The following is a 19,365-nucleotide window of genomic DNA, read 5'->3' as shown; positions in this document are numbered from 1 at the left end:
TCAGCACAGCATTTTCCCCTTTGGTAACATATTGCTTTAAGCTGATCTATAATGACTAGGTCACAGGTCTGATCCCCTAATTTGTCCTTTTATGGCACAATGATTGTGGGCTTAAGATTTAATTTGCCTCCAGTGGGAGGCATTCGTTTCTTCCTTGTATAATGTGGAGGCACAGCATACACCAAAAAGGTGTAATGTTCAGTGACTGTTCAACATTTGCACATGCATATAGATTTTATCCAATTTGTCTGTCAGGCCTGCACATGATGAGATTTCCATGTATAATGGAATCAGTGCCGTGTGTACGTGCATGTGTTCAAAGGCCCGAGGTGAGGTGAGGTGGTGGTGGTGGGATTCAGCAGAGCAGCCTAGTGTCCCACGGTGCGGTCAGACTTAGCAGGAGGCTTCCTGTTGAAGCACGTCTACCTCGGTCTGGTCCAAAATCCAACTCACCGCGGCAGAAACGCACAGAGACTCAATTATTCTATGTTCTGTTCATTCTTCTTACAGGTCTCACCGTCAGAGGCTTTGAGACCACATACAGATGGCTGGCACTGTACAACTGAACGTTTTCTGTAGATTGCATTGACCACATCTGGTAGAGAAATGTGTGGACGCCAACAAAGAAGAAGAACATTCAGTATGATGTCCTGCAAGTGCCAACATTAATTATACTGCTCCTGCTGCAGCCTTTTAGTTTCAATTTTTTGAGAAAGTGCTCCACCTACTGGCAATGAGGGGAAGTGTCAGAATAAAAAAGACATGACCCGGTTTAATGTTTCCATATCAAAGTTTATTGCTGACATGCATGTAGAGATCTGATGAAGTAGAAAAATATGTTTTTTATACAAACGTGTTTTTCATCTGTACAATTACGCAGTTCTGTATCTAGATGCCCATGTCCAACCAAGCAGCTTACAACACATTATCCCATTGGGTTTAAACTACACCACGTTTCATATCCTACACCAAGTTTCCAGTTCAAACAGTCAGCAATATATCGGTTTATATACTGAAGACCCGGGACTTTAGAAGCAGGGTGAAAATCATAAAAACTGAATTGAATAAAAATTGAGTATTCGTCCAATTAAGGGGTTATATATCCATCTTGCTTTCTCGTAGGACCACCCCCCAAAAAAAGGAGTAAATCATCTTCAGATTCTCCATCAGTTGGCACACCTTGCAAGTTTAAAATCATGCAACAGTCACATGTTTTACACAGAGTTTAACCTCACACTAATTCCATGCTTTTCAGTCCACATTGCAGTCTACCAATACAACTCCGTAAAACAAAAACAATGAATGTGATACAATCCACTAGCTAGAAAGTGAAACACTTTTTGATTAGGAGAGGGAGGGGCGAAAAAAATAACATCTACATCGAGGGTCTTATTGAACCTGTAGTTACTAATCTTAGTTGGGCATCATGGAAGATGGCTTAAGACACTTTCCACAGACGATCACTTTTAATGTCAGCATTCAGCGATGGCTACAGTGTTCGTGAAACACCCTTTTCTGATGAACAATCTAGACTACTACAATACTGCTGTATACCCATGGAATTCACATTGAGGTGGGAGAAAGCCGACCGCTCTCTTTACATATTATTTTAGCCTCCGGATGTGGTGGTCGATTGGCCAACGTGGCCCATAATGCACGTCAATCGGCATGTGTTGAAACAGAGTTGGTATCTCACTGGGTGGAACTACATACAATATGACTGGCACAGTCATGATGGTACATATTTACATACTGACCAGAGAGTGCAGCCTTGTGTGGGGGATTGACGGGGGTTAATGATAAGAAAAAAAAAAACACTGCAAAAAAAAAAAACCCTCCCGTAAATCAAGATAATGTGCGAGTATCATTTTGTTTTTCTGTAAAAAATAGAACTATGCAAAAGTCAGTCTTGTTATTAGTGTAGCTTAAGTTGACCACAGACTTAGTGGTAAAATGGCAAGAAAATGGAGAAATTGGGAGAAAGAAAAACACAAAAACAGATGCTACTCTTTCATGAATGTGGCTATCAAGGATTAAAAAAAAAAAAAAAAAAAAAAAAAAAAAAAAAGACCACTGTTGGAGTTAACACTTCTTAAAGCTGAGAGAGCAGAGATTTGGGGCCTGTTTCTCTGTGACACAAGCCCCAGTGGTTTGGGTTGGGGGGTCGGGGGCTACACAATGAATAAATAAATCAACATGAAATTACAAAAAAGGAAAAAAAAAAAAAAAAAAAGAGGAAGATTTAAAGATGCTTGGAAATATTCCAGAGCCTATGTTCATGCAGTCAGTTTGAATATAAATAGGAAGAAGTCTAGATAGCCTAAAGCAGGTACCAATACGCAAAGGCAAGTCGCAGTGTACAGATGCCTAACAGTCACTGGTTAGTAGCTTTGCCGTGGTTTAAAAGAAACCCTTTGATAAAAGAGAAGAACACATCAATAGCCAAGAGGACCCAGAAACTAAACTTAAAACCTATGAGCCTGTATTTTCATTTCTCTATGAAATATTAGTTTCGATTACCAGCCACCAGCTAGTTTCTCTGTACAGAGAATCAACATGGTGAGATAATACAAGCATGTACAAGTTCAGCTCGAGAGAGAGGGGGCTTGAGAATGGCAATAGATATGTGATATTTTCCAAATCCTAAAAGAAAGCACTCACTGCAATCATGACAATTGCTAAAACATTCAGTCAAGCCCCGTCTTAGCAAAGCCTGCTCTGGTTTTCACAGTGTCTGCCACCGAGGCAGGCCAGATAACAGAACACAATGATTGGAGGATAGCTTACAGGGTCTGTGACTGTCAGAGGTTAACAGCTCGACAGCTCTGCAGACTGATTTTGCCTGGCCCGAAACACACACACGCACGTACGTACACACTCATGGATACTGCAGACATATCAAAGCGTAGAATGACAGTTCACATTCATACTGAAAAAAAAAAAAAGATATATTGTCCCATGATCTGTCTTGATAAAGAGAAACAGGGAAGTTGAAATACCTGGAAGCCTTTTGATTCTGAATGAGGCCATGGGTACCAGTTTCCTTGGCTAAGAGTAATTTTAAGACATGATTTTTGGCAATAGAAACATGCCTGATCTTCACTATAATGGCACTGAGGAAGCGTTACCATCAATATGCCTTGGCAGGGAGGATCCAACAGTTTTTGCCCCATTCAGTTCTTGGCATTGGGACTTCCAGGTATCTCACACTAGCTGCCTAGATGCTAAAAATAGATTTCCACAGGGATGAGCAAAAAGCAGGAGGACAATGCATTCTGCGAATATCAAAAGGATGCACGTACACATACTTTGATATTCAGTATCTTCAATTGAAAAAAAAGGTAGGGATAAAATGCTACTTATTAAGGTAAATATGATAAAAAGCTTATTCAGATTTTTTAGAAACCAATGAAGAGGTTTCAAAGCATTATCACTCTGACAGAAAACATTAATGCTTTATGTCACTGGTGGCATCAAGACTCCATCGTTACAATCCCTTGTCTCAGAACAGTGAGCATGGTTTACCAACAGAGAAGAGAGACAGAGAGGTAGATTGATTTGAAGTCAACAGACAGGACCAGTCAGGATCATTGTTGATACAGGAGAACAGTACAGAGGAAGAGGAAGGAGTGAGGAGGAGGAGGAGGGTGGAATGGAGGTATAGAGAAGTGACATCTGTGATCAGCTGATCTGACTTGAGGCAATACCATTAACCACTAGGAAGAGAAGGGGTTGCTACATGATTCTGGTCCTGTATTGCTCAGGGGATCCAGAGTTGATGGGGAAAGTGTTACAGTAGGGAGATTTCAAGAGGAGGAGGACGAGTATGGGGTTAATTGTCTCTTCAACACTCCAGGCAGAGCCTTGTGTCAGCCCCACGTGTGACTGTGCCATCAGGTCGGTTGCACAGTGAGATCTGAGGGCAAGGAACCTTTGGTTCAGATCTTCCTCCTGGGCTTTCCATGCATCACTAGAGAATCCAGACATGAGGAGTAAAGTTCTACATTGGCAGTTTGTTCAGGTGCCCTTTTCCTCACACAGGCTCCAGCAAGCTTGCCCAAAGCCCACCTACGAATGGGGCCCTCTGTACCCTGGTTCGGGCTGGGCCTCCTGTATGGAGGTCAGTTTTAGGGTTTATCCTCCCCCAGTCCTCTCTGGACTCCACTGGACTCTGCAGTCCCTGGGGAGGTCAGAGAGGCTGAGATGGGTGGTTGGGGGAACTACTTCCGGAGGAAACGTTGTGCCAGGATGGCAGCATCTAGAGGGCTGACGGGCTGGGCATCGTGGCCCAGGCGCCTTACAGGTGGGATGCTGCCAAACTGGCGCTTGGTGAGAAAGCTCTTGGTCTCGTGGATAGTGTTTTTCTCTTCTGCCAACAGCAGCTGCTGGCGCATGTAGTTCTCGAACTCGTACTGTGAAGACTCTTCTATCGCCTTGGCCTGAGGGAAGAAAAATTCAATGTGCTGCAACATCTGAGCTGATTGAAATAAACATGTCGTCTGATGGTATCCGAGAGGTAACGGAAACAAAGCAAAACCAAAAGAAAATAGTGAATTATATCAAACTATTGCATCCCTGGTTTGCTTAATCTTAGCTACTTTGGATCCATCCAACAGACTCCACATTCAGATCTGTGGTGTTTCTATAATTTTTACCTCTTGCAGATGTTCTGGGTGATTGACCTGGTCGTCAATATCCGGCACTACCTGCAGGGGCCCACTCAGCGATGAAACAGACTGCCTGTTATGAGGGGATCACAACAAGAATGGTGATTAAACAACAATGAGCTTATCGATCTGTGATGACCGAGATGTGGGATCGCCGTGTGTAATGTCTTAAATATGCAGCAGGGGGAGCAATTACCATGAGGCAATGATGACACTGAGAGACTCCAGTACCTCTCCTGCAGTAAGCCTCTGCTGAGGGTCCAGCACCAGCAGCTTTCGGATTAGGCACACTGTGTTCTCAGACACACGGCCGTCCCTGTGAGGAGGTGGAGGAGAAGAGGGACGGACAGCTTTATTTGCAAAGCGTGACTAAGTCACAAGTCCACAAAGACACTATTGAAAGATTACACTGTCGTTTCCGCAGGTCCAAAACAGACAATGAAAGCGATGCAAAGTGAATGTAAAAATGTTTGGTTAAAACATATAAACAATGATTCTTTTTGTTTGGGAAGCAAAAATTCTGTCAGTATAACCGCAGATGATTTCATTCTGTGTTGCAGAACTATGAAAGCATGAATAGAGAATCAACAAACTGTGTTTTTATTATGCTGCGACTGTTGTCAGAGCATTTAAGATCTACTAAATGACACTGAATGTACAGGACAAGGACTCACTCTGGGATGGAGTACTCAGCAGCCTTGATCTTGCGGAAGAGCTCTTGAGGTATGCTGTCATAAAAGGGAAACTGGCCATAAAGCATGGTGAACAGGACCACGCCAAGAGCCCACATGTCACTGGGTTTACCACGGTAAGGCCGACCTGGAGACGCAAAGAAGAAGGGAATTCAGGATGAGTGAGATCAACAAATGTGGCATTTGAAATTGGGACCTCAAAAGTGTTTTTTGCTATACTAGGAAATCAGAAATAAACATTTGTTTAGCTAAACAACAGTTTTGGCCCCGTGTGTGACTTAGGGGTGATCAACCCTTTCAACGGGTTCACTTCATGTCAAGCCACTGGGTCTAATGATTAACTAGATGAGCAAACACAAGCAATGGCTCCTAGAAATTCCCAGAACACTGCTGACTTTGAAATTTCTCTCTTCTTCTGACAAAACCTCCAGCCATTAAATCAGCCATGGATCTGTGATGAATAAACTGTAGCTGGTTGAGGGTGGAGCATCATGGCTTTGCATGACCATAGGCAATGTTGTTATAGCCAGGCAGGCGGTAGGCAACAGCAGCAGGCAATTATGTTAAAGCTTGTGAGACACACACACATGCGGGGGATGGGAGGGGATGGGGGTAGATGGGAGTAGTTTCCTTCTAGTGAGTCATCAGCGTGTGAGTCACTGAAGCTCCGTTTAATTGTGTGCCTGTCACGTTATGCTGATATACACGCCCAAGTTTTATCTACAGTTGGAGGTTTGAGGTGAACGATTTCTGGTTGAAATGATTCTTCTTAATCTCATACCCTATCCGGGACGATGTTCTGGAAATCAATGTCGGCATCTAGCATGGAAGTACATGATCACGCATCAACCTAGTCTGTATGAGTCAGGTCTGCACATTTAGCATTGTGAAACATAACATTGAGAAAAAAAGATTTCTGCTTTTGTTAAAGTAGCTTCCTCTGCAGACACGCACGATGAGAAAATGCAACATCACCGTGACAACACACAGAGCGAAGGACAAAAAAAACACTTCGTTTCGTTTTTAAACCAGTCCGATATTGCAACATAACCTCTTTATTGTTGCCTAATAACCAGAAAATAAAACACGAGACTGGCTGATCAATGCTCTTTTAAAAAAAAAAATCCCAGGATCTGAACCCGGAACAACAAGAGTCACTCTTACAAGAACTCTTTGTACTGGACTTCTGGGAAATCCATTAAAACGACTGTGTTGCGTGCATTTCATAACCTTAAACTTCTTAAAAGTGGACAGTGGAAAATTCAGGGAAACGGGGAAGGTTTTCACACCTGTGCACGCATGACCAGTCGCTGCAAGAATAGGTGACACTGTTGTGTGATCATCATCGCTAAGTTTTGGTCTGGGGCATTTTTGAAAGTGACATAAAAAGTAAAAGCACTTTTCTGAAGCGCCTTGTTTGATGTTCACTTGATGTACGCATTACCCTTTAAACATGTCGATTTTGCACTCACCACTTAATACATCAGGGCTGATGTAGGCCGGACTTCCTCTCTGGTCTTTCAGCAGGTCATCCTCGCTCACCAGGTGCTTTCCCAGGCAGAAGTTGGTGATGGTGATTCGGTGAGTCCTGTAAGCACACACAAACAAACACACACCTCATAAAACACCTTTTATGCTCAGTGATATGAATTCTTTGCTTTATCTTGATCAAACCATGGGAAACTAGTAGACTTACTCGTCATAAATGCAAGTTTAGAAAATGAAACGCTGCACACTAAGCTCAAAGCATGAAGTAAACAAAGGCTGACAGAGACAGGGAGTACTCGTGAAAATGCCTTGTTGTTTTAATAATCTCACGATTCACTGGGCTTAAAAATACATCAGTATCTAAATGCAAAACAGTGTGCACACAGTCTGCTATTTACTTATGTTACACTTCCATTTGGTCATATGTTTTTGTCATGTGCCTTTAAGAGCCTCTAGAGCACCCTGCATTAGAGGTTTATTGTATAAAATTCTCTCTTCAAATGAGAAATGTTCTCTTAAATGTGCCCATGTTATTTCTGGACCTTTCCGTTCAGCTTTACGTAAACTCTAATGCTCTACATAAGTTTATCATCATTACTGTTTTTTGCCGAAGGCCGTCTTCCTGCATCGGACATTTCCAGAACAAGAGCGTTGCGGACACACTGGCGCTTTAAAGTCTGAGAAAACTTGCTGCTGTTACCAGCGATGTTTGATTAATTTGGTTTCTGCGGAAACAATGTGGCACTATAGAATTTTTTCTTTGAGTCATCAAGGTAAATTTAGTTTGCTTGTGGTGGAGTGAAACCCAACAGTATTAAAGCCGAGCGACTACGGACTGTATCTCTGTTCCTTTAGCAGAGAAAGAGAAAATCAAAAGCCGCACTTTGACAAACACATGAGTCAACCTGTGGCTTGGGATAATTGTCTCGATGACTAAGCCTGCATAGTGATGGGCTGGCAAACGAATATATAAAGCTCACGAAGATTTGAAATATGTACACAAAAGTGCAACTTCAACTGCACCCACACAATCACGCTCATGGTGAGCACGCACACGTGAAAATGTACTCAAAGCACAGGAGCGCACGCAAAAGCCACGGTCTAGAGCCTGGGTCCTCTCTGGATCACGCTCCTCACCCACATCCGCTTTCTAAAAAGCCTGAGGTCAACAGCTTCCCCTATTCTCTCTCACTTTCACACCCTGCTTCATCACACACACACATAGACACACACACACATATAGACACACACACACATATAGACACACACACACACACACACGTCTGGAGCCAATTCCTGTCAAACACTCAATTTTCAACCAAATGCTCCAATCTCAATCTTTAGAACATTTAGTTCACATAATTTCCAGCTAATTATGTGATCCAACCCTTCAACAGCTTTGGTGATCCAAGACTCTGTAATCATACAGCGGCCTTGTGATCTGCACGATGGGCCAGAGGAACAGAGTGAAATGCTTCAAGGACCCTCCACATAAAAGCTTCCTTTATGGACGAGTCTGTTCCTTTGTCTGTGTGCATCACGACCCGGGCTTCTATTCTTGCACCGGAGATTCGGTAAATGAAATTGCATGTTTGCCTCGTGAGGCAAGGGTCCCTGAGGACTGAAGAGAGACCACATCATCTCGGCTTCCTGGTCATGTGACCGCGGGTAAGTCAGGAAACCAGAAGCCTAAAGCAGCCCCCGCGACGTCTCTTTCTCTCCCCACAACATTTCGCTGAAAGGACACCAGCTGACGAGAAACGAGGTTAATCGCGGGGCAACTTCTACAGACATCAGCAAATTTCATTTCTCAGAACCGTCAGTGATTTACAGGGTAATACTCGGACCCAAGATTTGCTGTAACAAATGTTTTCATTGGCATTATTGAATTATATGCCAAATGGCATAAAGAAAACAATAATAATCCAGACTCATAATTCAGTCTGAAGGGGTAATCCTTCCTTGAGACACTACAGTGATGTAACCCAACGGGAGCTAGCTGGAAGCAATTTAAAAAACAAAAATATGAATGTCCCTTTTGAAAGTCAACAAAAAACAGCTCTGACAAACATAGTCAGCGACCCTATGGATTGATTTATGACATCCTGCTTTCATAACAGCTGTCCCTGCAAGAGGAAATCGCATCATTCTTGCATAAACTGCTGAGCTTGTTGATGGCATCGGTGCATTTCCCAGAGTGACGACAAGCAGCAGGGGAGGAGAGGGGGGGATTTTGGAAATGGGTTTGCATCTAAATTGACCATGTCCTTCCCATAACTGACTGTACTTTCATACACATCCAGGGTGGAGCCACAGAGGAAATGTGCAAGCAGATATAATATGATGCATAAAGGAGAGGGGAGGAAAGTGAAAAGAAAAAAAAAGGGATATGACAAAGGGATAAAAGAGAAAGACAATGGAAGCAGTGATGGGGTTGGTGTGTAAAAGGAAGTAGGGAAAAAGCAGATCGAAGGGTAAATAAATGATGACTATGTGTGTGATTGTGTATGTATGTGTGTGACGTGCATTGCAGTGTGAGTCAGCTCTGAGCTATGGGGCCTTTGGCAGGCCTCTCCTTTGTCTCCAGCTGGGACGGAGTGTTCCGCTCGTCTGCTCCTCACCCCGCCACCCTCCTCCACTGGCCAAAACACTCTCCTGTTTCATCACCACCACCACCGCTACTGGTGACGGGTGCAACAGGCTCTGACTCCTGAGATGCACAGCGTGTATTGTGGTAAAGAGATAAGCCGGCACAACGTGACATCTCAATGCACATACTCAGACATGCATATCATGCATCATGAGAAGTGACCGAGCAGAGCGTGAGACTACTCTAGGATTACGGTCACATGAACGATTGCGAGCATGCTTGATGTTTGGATATGAAGGTGAAGCAAGCGTAGGAACAGTGAGTGTGTGTGTGCGCGTGAGTCATGTCGTTTCAAATAAAAAGACTGGCTTTATGAGATGATTATCAGAGCCTCCAAGAATGTGCATGCAGACCTCTGCTGTTCAGAGGCAACCCTCAATATGTTCATTGCAAAGTCTAGCTGAATCACCCAAACTTGGACAGCTAAAAAACACCCCTCCCCATATGTATGGTGTTTGAAGAGGGCTTTATAGATGAGTAATTTTCCACTCTGCAGGGCCTATCTGAACCGCAGCACTCTGTGACCTGCACTCACCAGGGCCCGGTGTGCTGTACAACACCGCTCACGCCCAACTCACCCCAAAAAAACACCCTCCCACCGAGAACAAAGCAGTAGCATGTGCTTTGCTCTGTTTTGCACCTCTTGCACCTTCTACTTCCAAAAAAAAAAAAAATCCAACCACTGGGAATGAATCATGAGCTTTTACTCAACACACAGACACAGAGTCAAGCACAAGAGAGCAAGGCTTTAAGTTCCTATAACTGATCTCACTCTTAGTCTGAGAATGTGACCCCTGCTTGGGTTTAAAGCCAAATGTGCACTGGATACAGGCAGCTGGGGCCCTCCCGCACACGTGAGCTGGGATAGAAGGACTCACAGGCAGGCTAAAATGACTAACCCGGTATAATGGGAGAGGATATTAGACAGCTAACTGATTGACGGGCCGGAATGAGTTTCGTCTTACCGTTTGTTCAGCACCATGTTTCCCAGCTTGAGGTCTCTGTGCACAATGTTTTTCTGCATGGAGGAAAGAGGGGGAGAAAAAAAAGTTTGGTCAAATTGTGTTTACGGACGATTGTAATCAAGACAATCAGTTTGTTTTTGAGAGTTGCACACAAGCATGGGACATGAGTAATCAGGAAGGATGTGCGACTGGCTAACAATAGCAAAGCAGTTGACCAAAATATTGAAGTATCCGAGCTTCCTCCGCTGATGAAAACAGAAAACTACGTGTTCATATTTCTTTCATCCATCCTACACTCACCTTATGAAGGGCCTCCACCACGCGCACCACATCGTAGAAGATGACGATGGCCTCCCGCTCGCTCAGTCGCTTCTCCTTTATGACGTAATGCTGGAGGTTTATTAGATCGGCTGTCTTGTCGCTGAAGTCGTGAGCACACAGGCAGTCCAGCACGAGGCAGATCCGCTTCTTCATCTTGCGCACTTTGTTGGCCTCCATGTCCTCCACTATTTCATAGGCTCGATCCTTTGGAGACGACAACAAAAAGGAGTGGTGAGCCAGCTATCTTCAGGAAGGTGCTGTACGTTGTAAGTCAACATTGTTGATGTATTTTAGAGACACTTTCCAAAAGCATCCAATCAATATAAGGTGAGCTATCCATGAATGCATCAAACTGAATGGATTCCTGTGCTCTACCGGCTGTTTCATTCAGCTAAGAAAGGCGTAGAACCAAGCAATGTAGCGGCCGTCAATCACCAGCCCGCATGTATGTGAATAAGACACATCTACCCCTGCACACCGGGTGGTGGAGGACGAATAACAAAAAGGTCATTCCTCTTCTTCAACTCCAGTCTTAGCAGAGTCACCACTTCTTATTGATTTCTGTATCAGGTTGTCAGTTTTTTCCCCTTTTCTTGTGGATGCAGTCAGCACCTCTGCGAGTGTACATTATTAACTGGTTTTCTCACAGTGGAGATGCGCTATAATAACCCAATCAATATTGCAGGCCTAAATGAATCAGAGTGCCATGGCTCAATGCTGCTATTCTGAGCACACCGGCAGAGTGGAATAGACAGGATGTGAGAGAGAGAGACAAAGGAGGGAAAAAAACAGAGAGAGAGAGAGAGAAAGAAGGCAGATGGAACAATAACAAAGTTAAAGAAGGAGGCAGACGGGAAGACAGGTGAGGGAGAGGGGGGGTCATTGTGAATGGATGGGACTGTGAATAGACAATGACTGCAGATAAATATGGCTTTTAAATGGTACTCCCACTTCTCTATTGAAACAACCCCGATAACGAAAATGCAAGCAGCTGGCTGGACTGATGACGAGCTTACCTCTGCTATTACCAAGCTGATCAGAGCATGCTGTTACTTGTACTTAGATGGTGATGCCATATTCTGAACTCCATAGAAAGTGACACCAACTTCTCCGTGGTAATGTTGGTGAATTTATCATGTTCAGTTGCAGAGAAGACTCGCCCACACAGCGCTGAGTAATAGACTACAGACTCTAAGAAACTTCTTTTTTTTTGCCCAAGATATTAATCAATCTGTCAACAGAAAGGTAACTTCATGCGTGCAGATCTCAACCTGAAAGAGGCCATGGTGGTGGACCACCCCGTCCTGGTTGTGCAGCAGAGAAAGGAGGGAGTACTCTGTGTGCAGCAGCATCTTCCCCTGCCTCTCCTCCTGAGTCTCCCCTGCAGAGTCCACTCGCTCCTCCAGCGTCAGGATCTGCCGTAACCACACGAGCACAGAGCAAACATTAGGAGGTCACAAGACAAGGGCTCACATGGGATCAGTCAGTGGAAAGATAGCTTTAACCACTGAGTATGAAGCTAATCTTACATCCTGACACGAAGGCTTAAATGATTGAAGACATGACATTAAGTTACATCTGCTAAGAAGTTAGATTCTACGCAGTGGAGACGGTAGAACACGGCTGCAGCTTTAAAACGGTGTCTGCTGCACAGCCTGTTTACTTCACATGAGCCACTGAGGTGCTGTGGTGATGAGTATGAGGCGAGGGTCACGCAGTGACTCACTACATGGTCATGGGGGTTAAAAGTCGACATTCCAGGTGGGGCGCTACCTTCCTCCCCCTCGCCCTTCTAGAGCGCCCTCCCTTGTGTAACAGACATTAGATAGCCCCAATAAACAGATTGCCCGGCGGAGGTTTTGTTGTTTGTGCCAGACTGAAACAGGGGGCCATAAAATGAACACCAGCAAAAGAAGGTCAAAGGTTCAGATGTCTCCTTGGATATTGTAGCTTTGTTTTGAAAGATATGCCGTTTTATTATTATTTTTTTTAAATTGAGCCGTTTGCTTTACTCACTGTGGTTGTGAGAAAGAGAAAAAAAACAACATAAAAACACGTGCCAGTCCCTGCCGACTTACTTTGAGCTGATAGAAGTCATCGGTGCCGTCCTTTCTGGCCAGGCACTGCACTATGCTGGGCACTGGTGAGTTGCCCAGGCGAGGCCCTGCACGGATAAGAAAAGGAACAGCTGCATGACCAAAAGGCAGGCTTAAAGCCGGAGTGTGTGCTCTCACTGCAACTCATTAAAGGCCGCATGTGCACATACCCATTAACACCCCGAGTGTAATGTTTTCTTTGGCACTCTGCATTGCAAATAGGGGAGAAGTCGCATAGTAGAAAACAAAGTTTGAGAGTATGGGAGAAAAAAAAAAACATTTTCCAGAGGGAGGAAATAACCTTGCTCCGACACAGACTCAAGACCTTTCTGGCCGATGTCATGGGGATCAGCAAAATTCTTCACATTCTTGTCTCAGGCATGCATGCACACAAACACCCCACAATTCACACAACCCCTTCCTGCTTTCCTTCACACACACACAGAGGTTATGCATGTTCACGAGAAAATCACAGTACGCTCACTGTGACCTTTTTCACTATTGCCATTTTGGGGCTTGCACAAGCACTAGTAGCTTCCTTACCAAGGATGAAGGGCCCGGCCCTCTTGGCGTTGTTGCCGGATATCCCAGGACATTGCAGCTTGCTGGCCCTGCCTGATGTCTCTCCAGCCCCCCTCTCCGACGAGCGCCGCTTAGACATACTGGAGCTCTACGGGGGAATATATCTGATTAGTACACGAGATAAAGATAAAGAAAGTCAAGTTAAAGGGTAAGGGCGTACACGTGATTGCAAGGACACAAACCAAAAACAAAGAAAATAGCGTCAGCGATCTGTAACCAAGCGATGGTTATAAATAGTCGGTTTGAAAATATACTATAAACAGAGCTTTACCAGTGGTCCTAGAGGCTGGTTGAGAGTGTACTGATTGCTAAACAGAAGTGAAAGGAGGTAAACTTCAGGGCAGCTCCACCCAGCCTATTTTAAATACCCCTCCCACACATTTACCAACACCTCTGTGTGAATGTGAGGCCATTACGGCTCCATTCAGAGTGATGGCTGCTGGCGTCAAGGGTGACACCTCAGATTCAATCTCCCCGACAGGCAAACAAACGTGTCACAATCTGCAATTTAAATGGCAAATGCTTTCGTGTAAATAAAATGAAACGCACTAGCAGACAATTCTTTAGAAAGAGTCATTTTTCTTTGGGCCTCTGCAGTGAATCCGTCTTTAGCTGCTGCAGTGGACGTGGGGTTTAGAAAATCCTTCCGCTCTTAATCTGCGTGATTTATCTGAAAATCTGTACAGCCGGCTTATCGACGCAGACCTCCCTCTTAAAAAAAAGGACATGCGTGTTTGAACAAGGCCGAAACACACACACACAAAAAAAAGCCAAGCCTTCACACCATGATAAGGAACTAGATTCACATGTCAGAAGAACCAGTGACACAGTATGACACATCATCATTACACAAACTACTTTAACCGCCACTGCAAATCTACCACCCAGGATTCAGAGTATAAGAGGTATGCTTTGTTTACTGATACTGAGTTCCAATGTGATGAAACCCCATCTGTTTCCTGTAACAGGGAAGTAGTGCCTTGAACCGAGAGGAATGACTCACCCTGCTGTCGTCCCGAGTTTCCATTGGACAGAAATGCTTAAATGTCTAGGTGATGACACCAATAAGAGCGTCAAATATACCCCCAAAGCCTCTGACATGTGCGCCATAGCGAGCAGAAAAAAGAAAAAAGGCCTCGCAAAGAAAGTAAACACAAAGTGACATATCTGCAGTAAAAAGGTCACTGGCTGATAGCAGTGGCATGCATATTTTACCCTGCTACACAAGAGAAGTGAGTCACTCTCATAAAATTCAAAGTAACTCATAAACTGTAAGCTAGACAACGAGCGGAGAGCTGACAAACGCCAAACAAACTTCAGTATATGTAACCAGTCTTGCAAGAGGAACAAACTAGAATATATATATTTAATTTTTTGTTTTAATGAATTGGGCCGTCTTCCTCTTTCAAAACTAAAATCGTGCGCCACTCGCCAGTTGGCGTTTTTGGGCAGCGAGGAGGACAGGACAGTTGGCAGTCAGTATGGGCTGGTATGAATTCTCACTTCCATGAGGCTTTTTGTGATCCCAGACAGCAGACAGTGTCATCATCATGTCTCTCGCCCATCTGTCTCCATCTCCACTAGTCATCACCCACTGAGTCTGATGAGCTGAGGTTTTTCTGACAGCATTTATGGCACAAGCCAGAGTGACACCAAGTCACGCTGCCAATAGTAAGAGAGCATCTTTATACTCCAGAGCGTGCGAGGCGAAGCGACGGATAATCCAGCGGCCAAAGCGGTTGGCAAAAATCGACACATCTACACGCTGCTTCCAGATAAATACATTTTAAATTGTCTGCTTGTTTTATTCAATCGAGCAGTCGCTCCAGCTCTCAACCAGCAGGCATTTCATTTGTGGCCAATTCCCACATTTTTAACAAGGTTATCTGTAATTGTACTTTGCATGCATTTCTTTGCTCTACAGTCAGAAAAAGGAAAGAAAACATACCAATGCATGCACCTTGGACTTATAATAATAAACTGACTCACGGACACAAACTGCTACACAGCAAAGGGACCCAGGGCTATTCATCTACCTACTAAGCACCAGCTGTAGTGCTGTGGAGCCAACCCCCCTGACAGATCTTAAAAAGCAAAAAGGTCAACGCGACCAACTTTGCACGCTGACCTAAATGACATCAGTGCGATGACAACACACAGCGATCCTATTCCGACACTGCCGGGCCCTCTCTGCGCAGCCAGCGATCTGACGAGCAAGACAAGCTTCTGACTGCCTCTGCCTCTGACTGTACCGGAGGGAGGACAAGAACAGATACAGCCTCTGAATCATATCACACACACACAAAAAAAAAGAAGAAAAAAAAAAGAAAGGAGGAGAGACACGCTGCCGGTGCCCACGAGAAATGTGGGATCCCTAAATAGTATCAGAACAAAACAACCACGTAGGTGTCTCAAAAGATCCACCCACCCAGACTCCATGCCACTTGTCTGGCTCTGCAAGAAAAGCTAGATTGCAAAAAAAAGAAAGAAAGGGTATTATCAGTATGCACAAAAAAACATAAGGACACTTAAGCAGGTGGTAAACATACTATTGCTATTTTGAGATTTTATCATGTATAGTTTGTTCTCTATATTTTTATTCTTATGTTGTCTATTGTCACTGTGTGTAATGCTGCTGCCGCACTGTAATTTACAGGCTTGGGATAAATAAAGTATATCTATCTAAGTAGATAAGAAAATTATTGACAGTAGGATGCAAATCAATGAAGCCACATCAGGACAAAGAGGTAAAGCAACTGGAAGGTCACACACACACACACACACACACACACACACACACACACACACTTCAGTCCTGCTGCCTGAATGAAATGTCAATCAATCATGTCAGCACACACACACACTTACATCTCCAATAAACTGCAACTGTTGACTACATCATCGCGACAACAAGTTCTGCACACACACACAAAGGTCACGTCATAATCACTTCAGACGAAAATAATTTTTGCAAACGCACACAGGCTGTCACACATTGTTTGGTGCCATTTTGCTGCGACCACAAGGAGCTGGACACCGCTCGGTGTAAACGAGACGAGCCCGTGGAGTTTATAAAAAAATAAAATAATTTAAAAAATGCTTTACAACTTGTGCAAAAACTACTGCTCACAACTTGAGTAGCTCACAACAATGACTACTTTTTTAAAAAAAGAAAAAGACGCAGACTTAAACCGCAGCACACGGCCGTGCGTTAACGTGGACAACCGGACCGAGGCGGCTATTTAAACACACACACACACACACACACACGTTATTTTACGACGTATATTTACGCAGGGTAACTCGAGTGCACGTTACAAACTTAGTAACGACAACAAGGCTGACTGAATTCCTCAGCTTCACCGGCCACACACACAAAGGGGACACAAACACAACAAGGAGTTGGGCTCTCGGTGCAAACTACACCGAGCAGCAGCCGTTAAAGCTACGTCGCGGGCTACTTTAGCCGGAGAGTTTTCAGTACGGTTTAACCAACGAGAGACGTTAGGTAACGTCCAAGCCGAAAGGCTACAAAGCAGCCGGGAGGCCATTTAAACAAACTAGGTAACATTACAGCTGGCTAGCCCTTTTTTTGTTGTTGTTGTTGCCAGAAAGGCTAGATAGCAACGTAGACGCTACCTCGCTTACCTCGAGCCAAAACCGCCGGGTAAAGTCTGCGTCGTCTGCTTACAACATCGACATTTTCTTGGGTAAACGCCGTGGTGGTGGTGGAGTGTGTGTGTGTGTGTGCGTGTGCGGAGCTTCTCGCTTTAAACAGGAGAAGACCACAGAGGAGGTTGGTTTGGTTTCGGGTTTTTGTTTTAGCCTCTGTTACCGAAATGAGCAATTAAGGAAAAGCCTCCGCTCTTCGCTGATCGCATCTTTCCACAGCGACAGCGCCACCTGACAACGGAAATGACGCACATACTTATTTGATTGACAGCCGCGCTCGGCCAATCAGACACCTGCTTGTGCTTACGGGGTGGGGGGTGGGGTGGTGTTTTCTTGTAAATGGTTGCGCACTGATGATGAAATTCTTTGCATAATAAAAAGTTACAAAATGAAACACATTACGTCATAGTTGCATGCACAGACACAATCTGATACAGTGACATTAATTATGAATAGTGTGAAGCATTAACACACATGCAAATAAACAGATAAGCCCAGCCCACATGGACTGGATGCTACAAATACCATGTAAACATGGCACCTTTCCTCCTGTCATAAGCTCTACAAATATATTTTTATAATCAACCAGCCAGAAATGAAGCAACTTTTAATAAAGAAGTGTAGTATTATTTAATGAGCAATTAACTTAATCTTCAATCCCACGTAAATCATATAAAAAAGAGCATTTTTTCATCATGGAAACCATTAAACATAGAGATCTCTGCTTCATATAAAGCTCTGCAGTACACTGTAGTAGCTTTTTAATGAGACACAACTCATTAAGGTCAGCCATATGACTCAGTGAAACTGTGTATACTTGACTTCGGTTAGCACTCATCTCATAAGAGCATCACACTCCCAATATTTCAGACTCATTGTCCACTCATAACATTTCTGGATCATCCTGTGTTTTGTGGAAAAGGTTTTTTATTGCTAACAGCTCCAAATTCAGCTCACTTAAAAAAAAAAAAAAGGCCAGCTGTTACCCCAGCGAGCACACTCGAGAATGACAGTGACATTTAAAGCCCACCTATGCTCCCAATTTAGACTCAATGATTAATCTTAAATTCCACCCACAGCTACCGTTTTCAAACCAGTGGGCAGGTGTGACAGACACAGAGAAGGGTAACCTAAATGGCAAAGACATATTTGAGTTGCTCGAGACTTCCTGCATTGACTAAGCAGAGCATAGGCCCCCGGCCACATGAAACATTTGTGAGCCTGTGGCTTTACAGTGTCCTACCCACAGCCTTTAAAGAGGAAACTCAAAATGCAGGGTCTGTATGAGAAACATGATTTAGTGTCATTTTAAGGGAAACTAAGGTTGTGTGGACTCAAAAGACCTTTTTGTTTGTATATTCATATTTCTGTAATATTACTTGTGCCCCCAGTGGAACAAGCAGTGCAAGCCTTTCCTTCATAGCCCTTTAAGACATTTAAGAATCAGAACCGACAATCATATCTCTGAAATAAGTGACTCTAATTAACCTCATAAGTCACATTCATGTTGATTTTTACTATGCCAGTCAAATAAAATGATCCTAGTGATGAAATGAGGTTGGTTGACTCCAGTGCACAGTCGTGTAGGATGACTGGCATGAGCTTTGGTTTCTGTTTGTTTTGCAGGTAGGTTGTATCCTCAGGGCATGTAGTGTTTTCTTGTCTCTCCTTTGCCAAGACTATTGGGAAGACCTCACTAGAATACTCCTCCCCCAGATCAATTCAGAGAAATGTCTCAGCATGTTTTGCCTGCATGGTATGCACTATGTTCGTCTGTGTGTCTGAGTGTGGTTGACTGGGGGAGTGCAGACTATCAGTGTCTCACTTTGATCAGTCTGCAGGCAGACTGCACACAAATGTCTTGAGTACATTTCACTATTGCTGGAGCAGTTCTCACGGTAGGTCTGTGCTGGAGGACAGCAGTCTAATTGTGGATTATATTCACGCATTTTGCTTTAAATGTTCTGATTCGGTGCTTAAATATATGACTAAATAAATAGAATCAATAGACATTTGTTGTCTTACATTTCAGAGAATTCGACACTCATAAAGCATTCATGAATTCATGAAAAAACATTGCTCCTATGAGTACGCCCATCACCTTTTGCTGCATTTTTTTTAAAGAGCATGGCTGTATAATACAACACACTGTAGCAATGTGTGACAGACCACACACACAGTATATGATGTTTATAAAGGTAAGACAGCTCCCCCTACTGTTACATCTTTTCA

At 43.9% G+C, this 19,365-nt stretch overlaps 1 protein-coding gene across 4 annotated transcripts; it reads right to left on the bottom strand.

Annotated features, from left to right (window-relative positions):
* Positions 1–771: 771 nt before the first annotated feature.
* stk40 (serine/threonine kinase 40) lies at positions 772–17,392 on the bottom strand. 4 transcript variants are annotated; one of them, XM_019267207.2, is made up of 11 exons: positions 17,101–17,392; positions 13,423–13,549; positions 12,862–12,947; positions 12,055–12,198; positions 10,763–10,987; positions 10,463–10,515; positions 6,832–6,947; positions 5,342–5,486; positions 4,864–4,983; positions 4,656–4,740; positions 772–4,439 (listed from the first exon to the last, which is right to left on the bottom strand). In XM_019267207.2, the coding sequence occupies exons 2-11, from the start codon at positions 13,538–13,540 to the stop codon at positions 4,221–4,223; spliced, it is 1,311 nt and encodes a 436-aa protein (XP_019122752.1). In that variant the 5' UTR covers positions 13,541–13,549; positions 17,101–17,392; the 3' UTR covers positions 772–4,220. The 4 variants fall into 4 exon arrangements, with proteins under 4 accessions (XP_019122752.1, XP_010729934.1, XP_019122753.1 ...); XM_010731632.3 differs by having other exon boundaries at positions 17,110–17,392; XM_019267208.2 differs by lacking the exon at positions 17,101–17,392 and adding an exon at positions 15,590–16,022.
* Between the last annotated feature and the right edge of the window lie 1,973 nt (positions 17,393–19,365).

This window comes from Larimichthys crocea, chromosome XIII, assembly GCF_000972845.2.
Source record: "Larimichthys crocea isolate SSNF chromosome XIII, L_crocea_2.0, whole genome shotgun sequence".
NCBI classification, from domain to species: Eukaryota; Metazoa; Chordata; class Actinopteri; family Sciaenidae; genus Larimichthys; species Larimichthys crocea.
This window is presented reverse-complemented; position numbering and strand designations above follow the sequence as displayed.

Excerpts from the sequence above, each read along its gene's own strand:
- stk40 (XM_019267207.2), bottom strand. The coding sequence starts at position 13,540 with ATGTCTAAGCGGCGCTCGTCGGAGAGGGGGGCTGGAGAGACATCAGGC. Across the intron at positions 12,948-13,422 it reads GGCCGGGCCCTTCATCCTTG|GGCCTCGCCTGGGCAACTCA; the intron begins GTAAGGAAGCTA and ends TTATCCGTGCAG. Across the intron at positions 5,487-6,831 it reads CAGCCCTGATGTATTAAGTG|GTCGGCCTTACCGTGGTAAA; the intron begins GTGAGTGCAAAA and ends TTGCGTCTCCAG.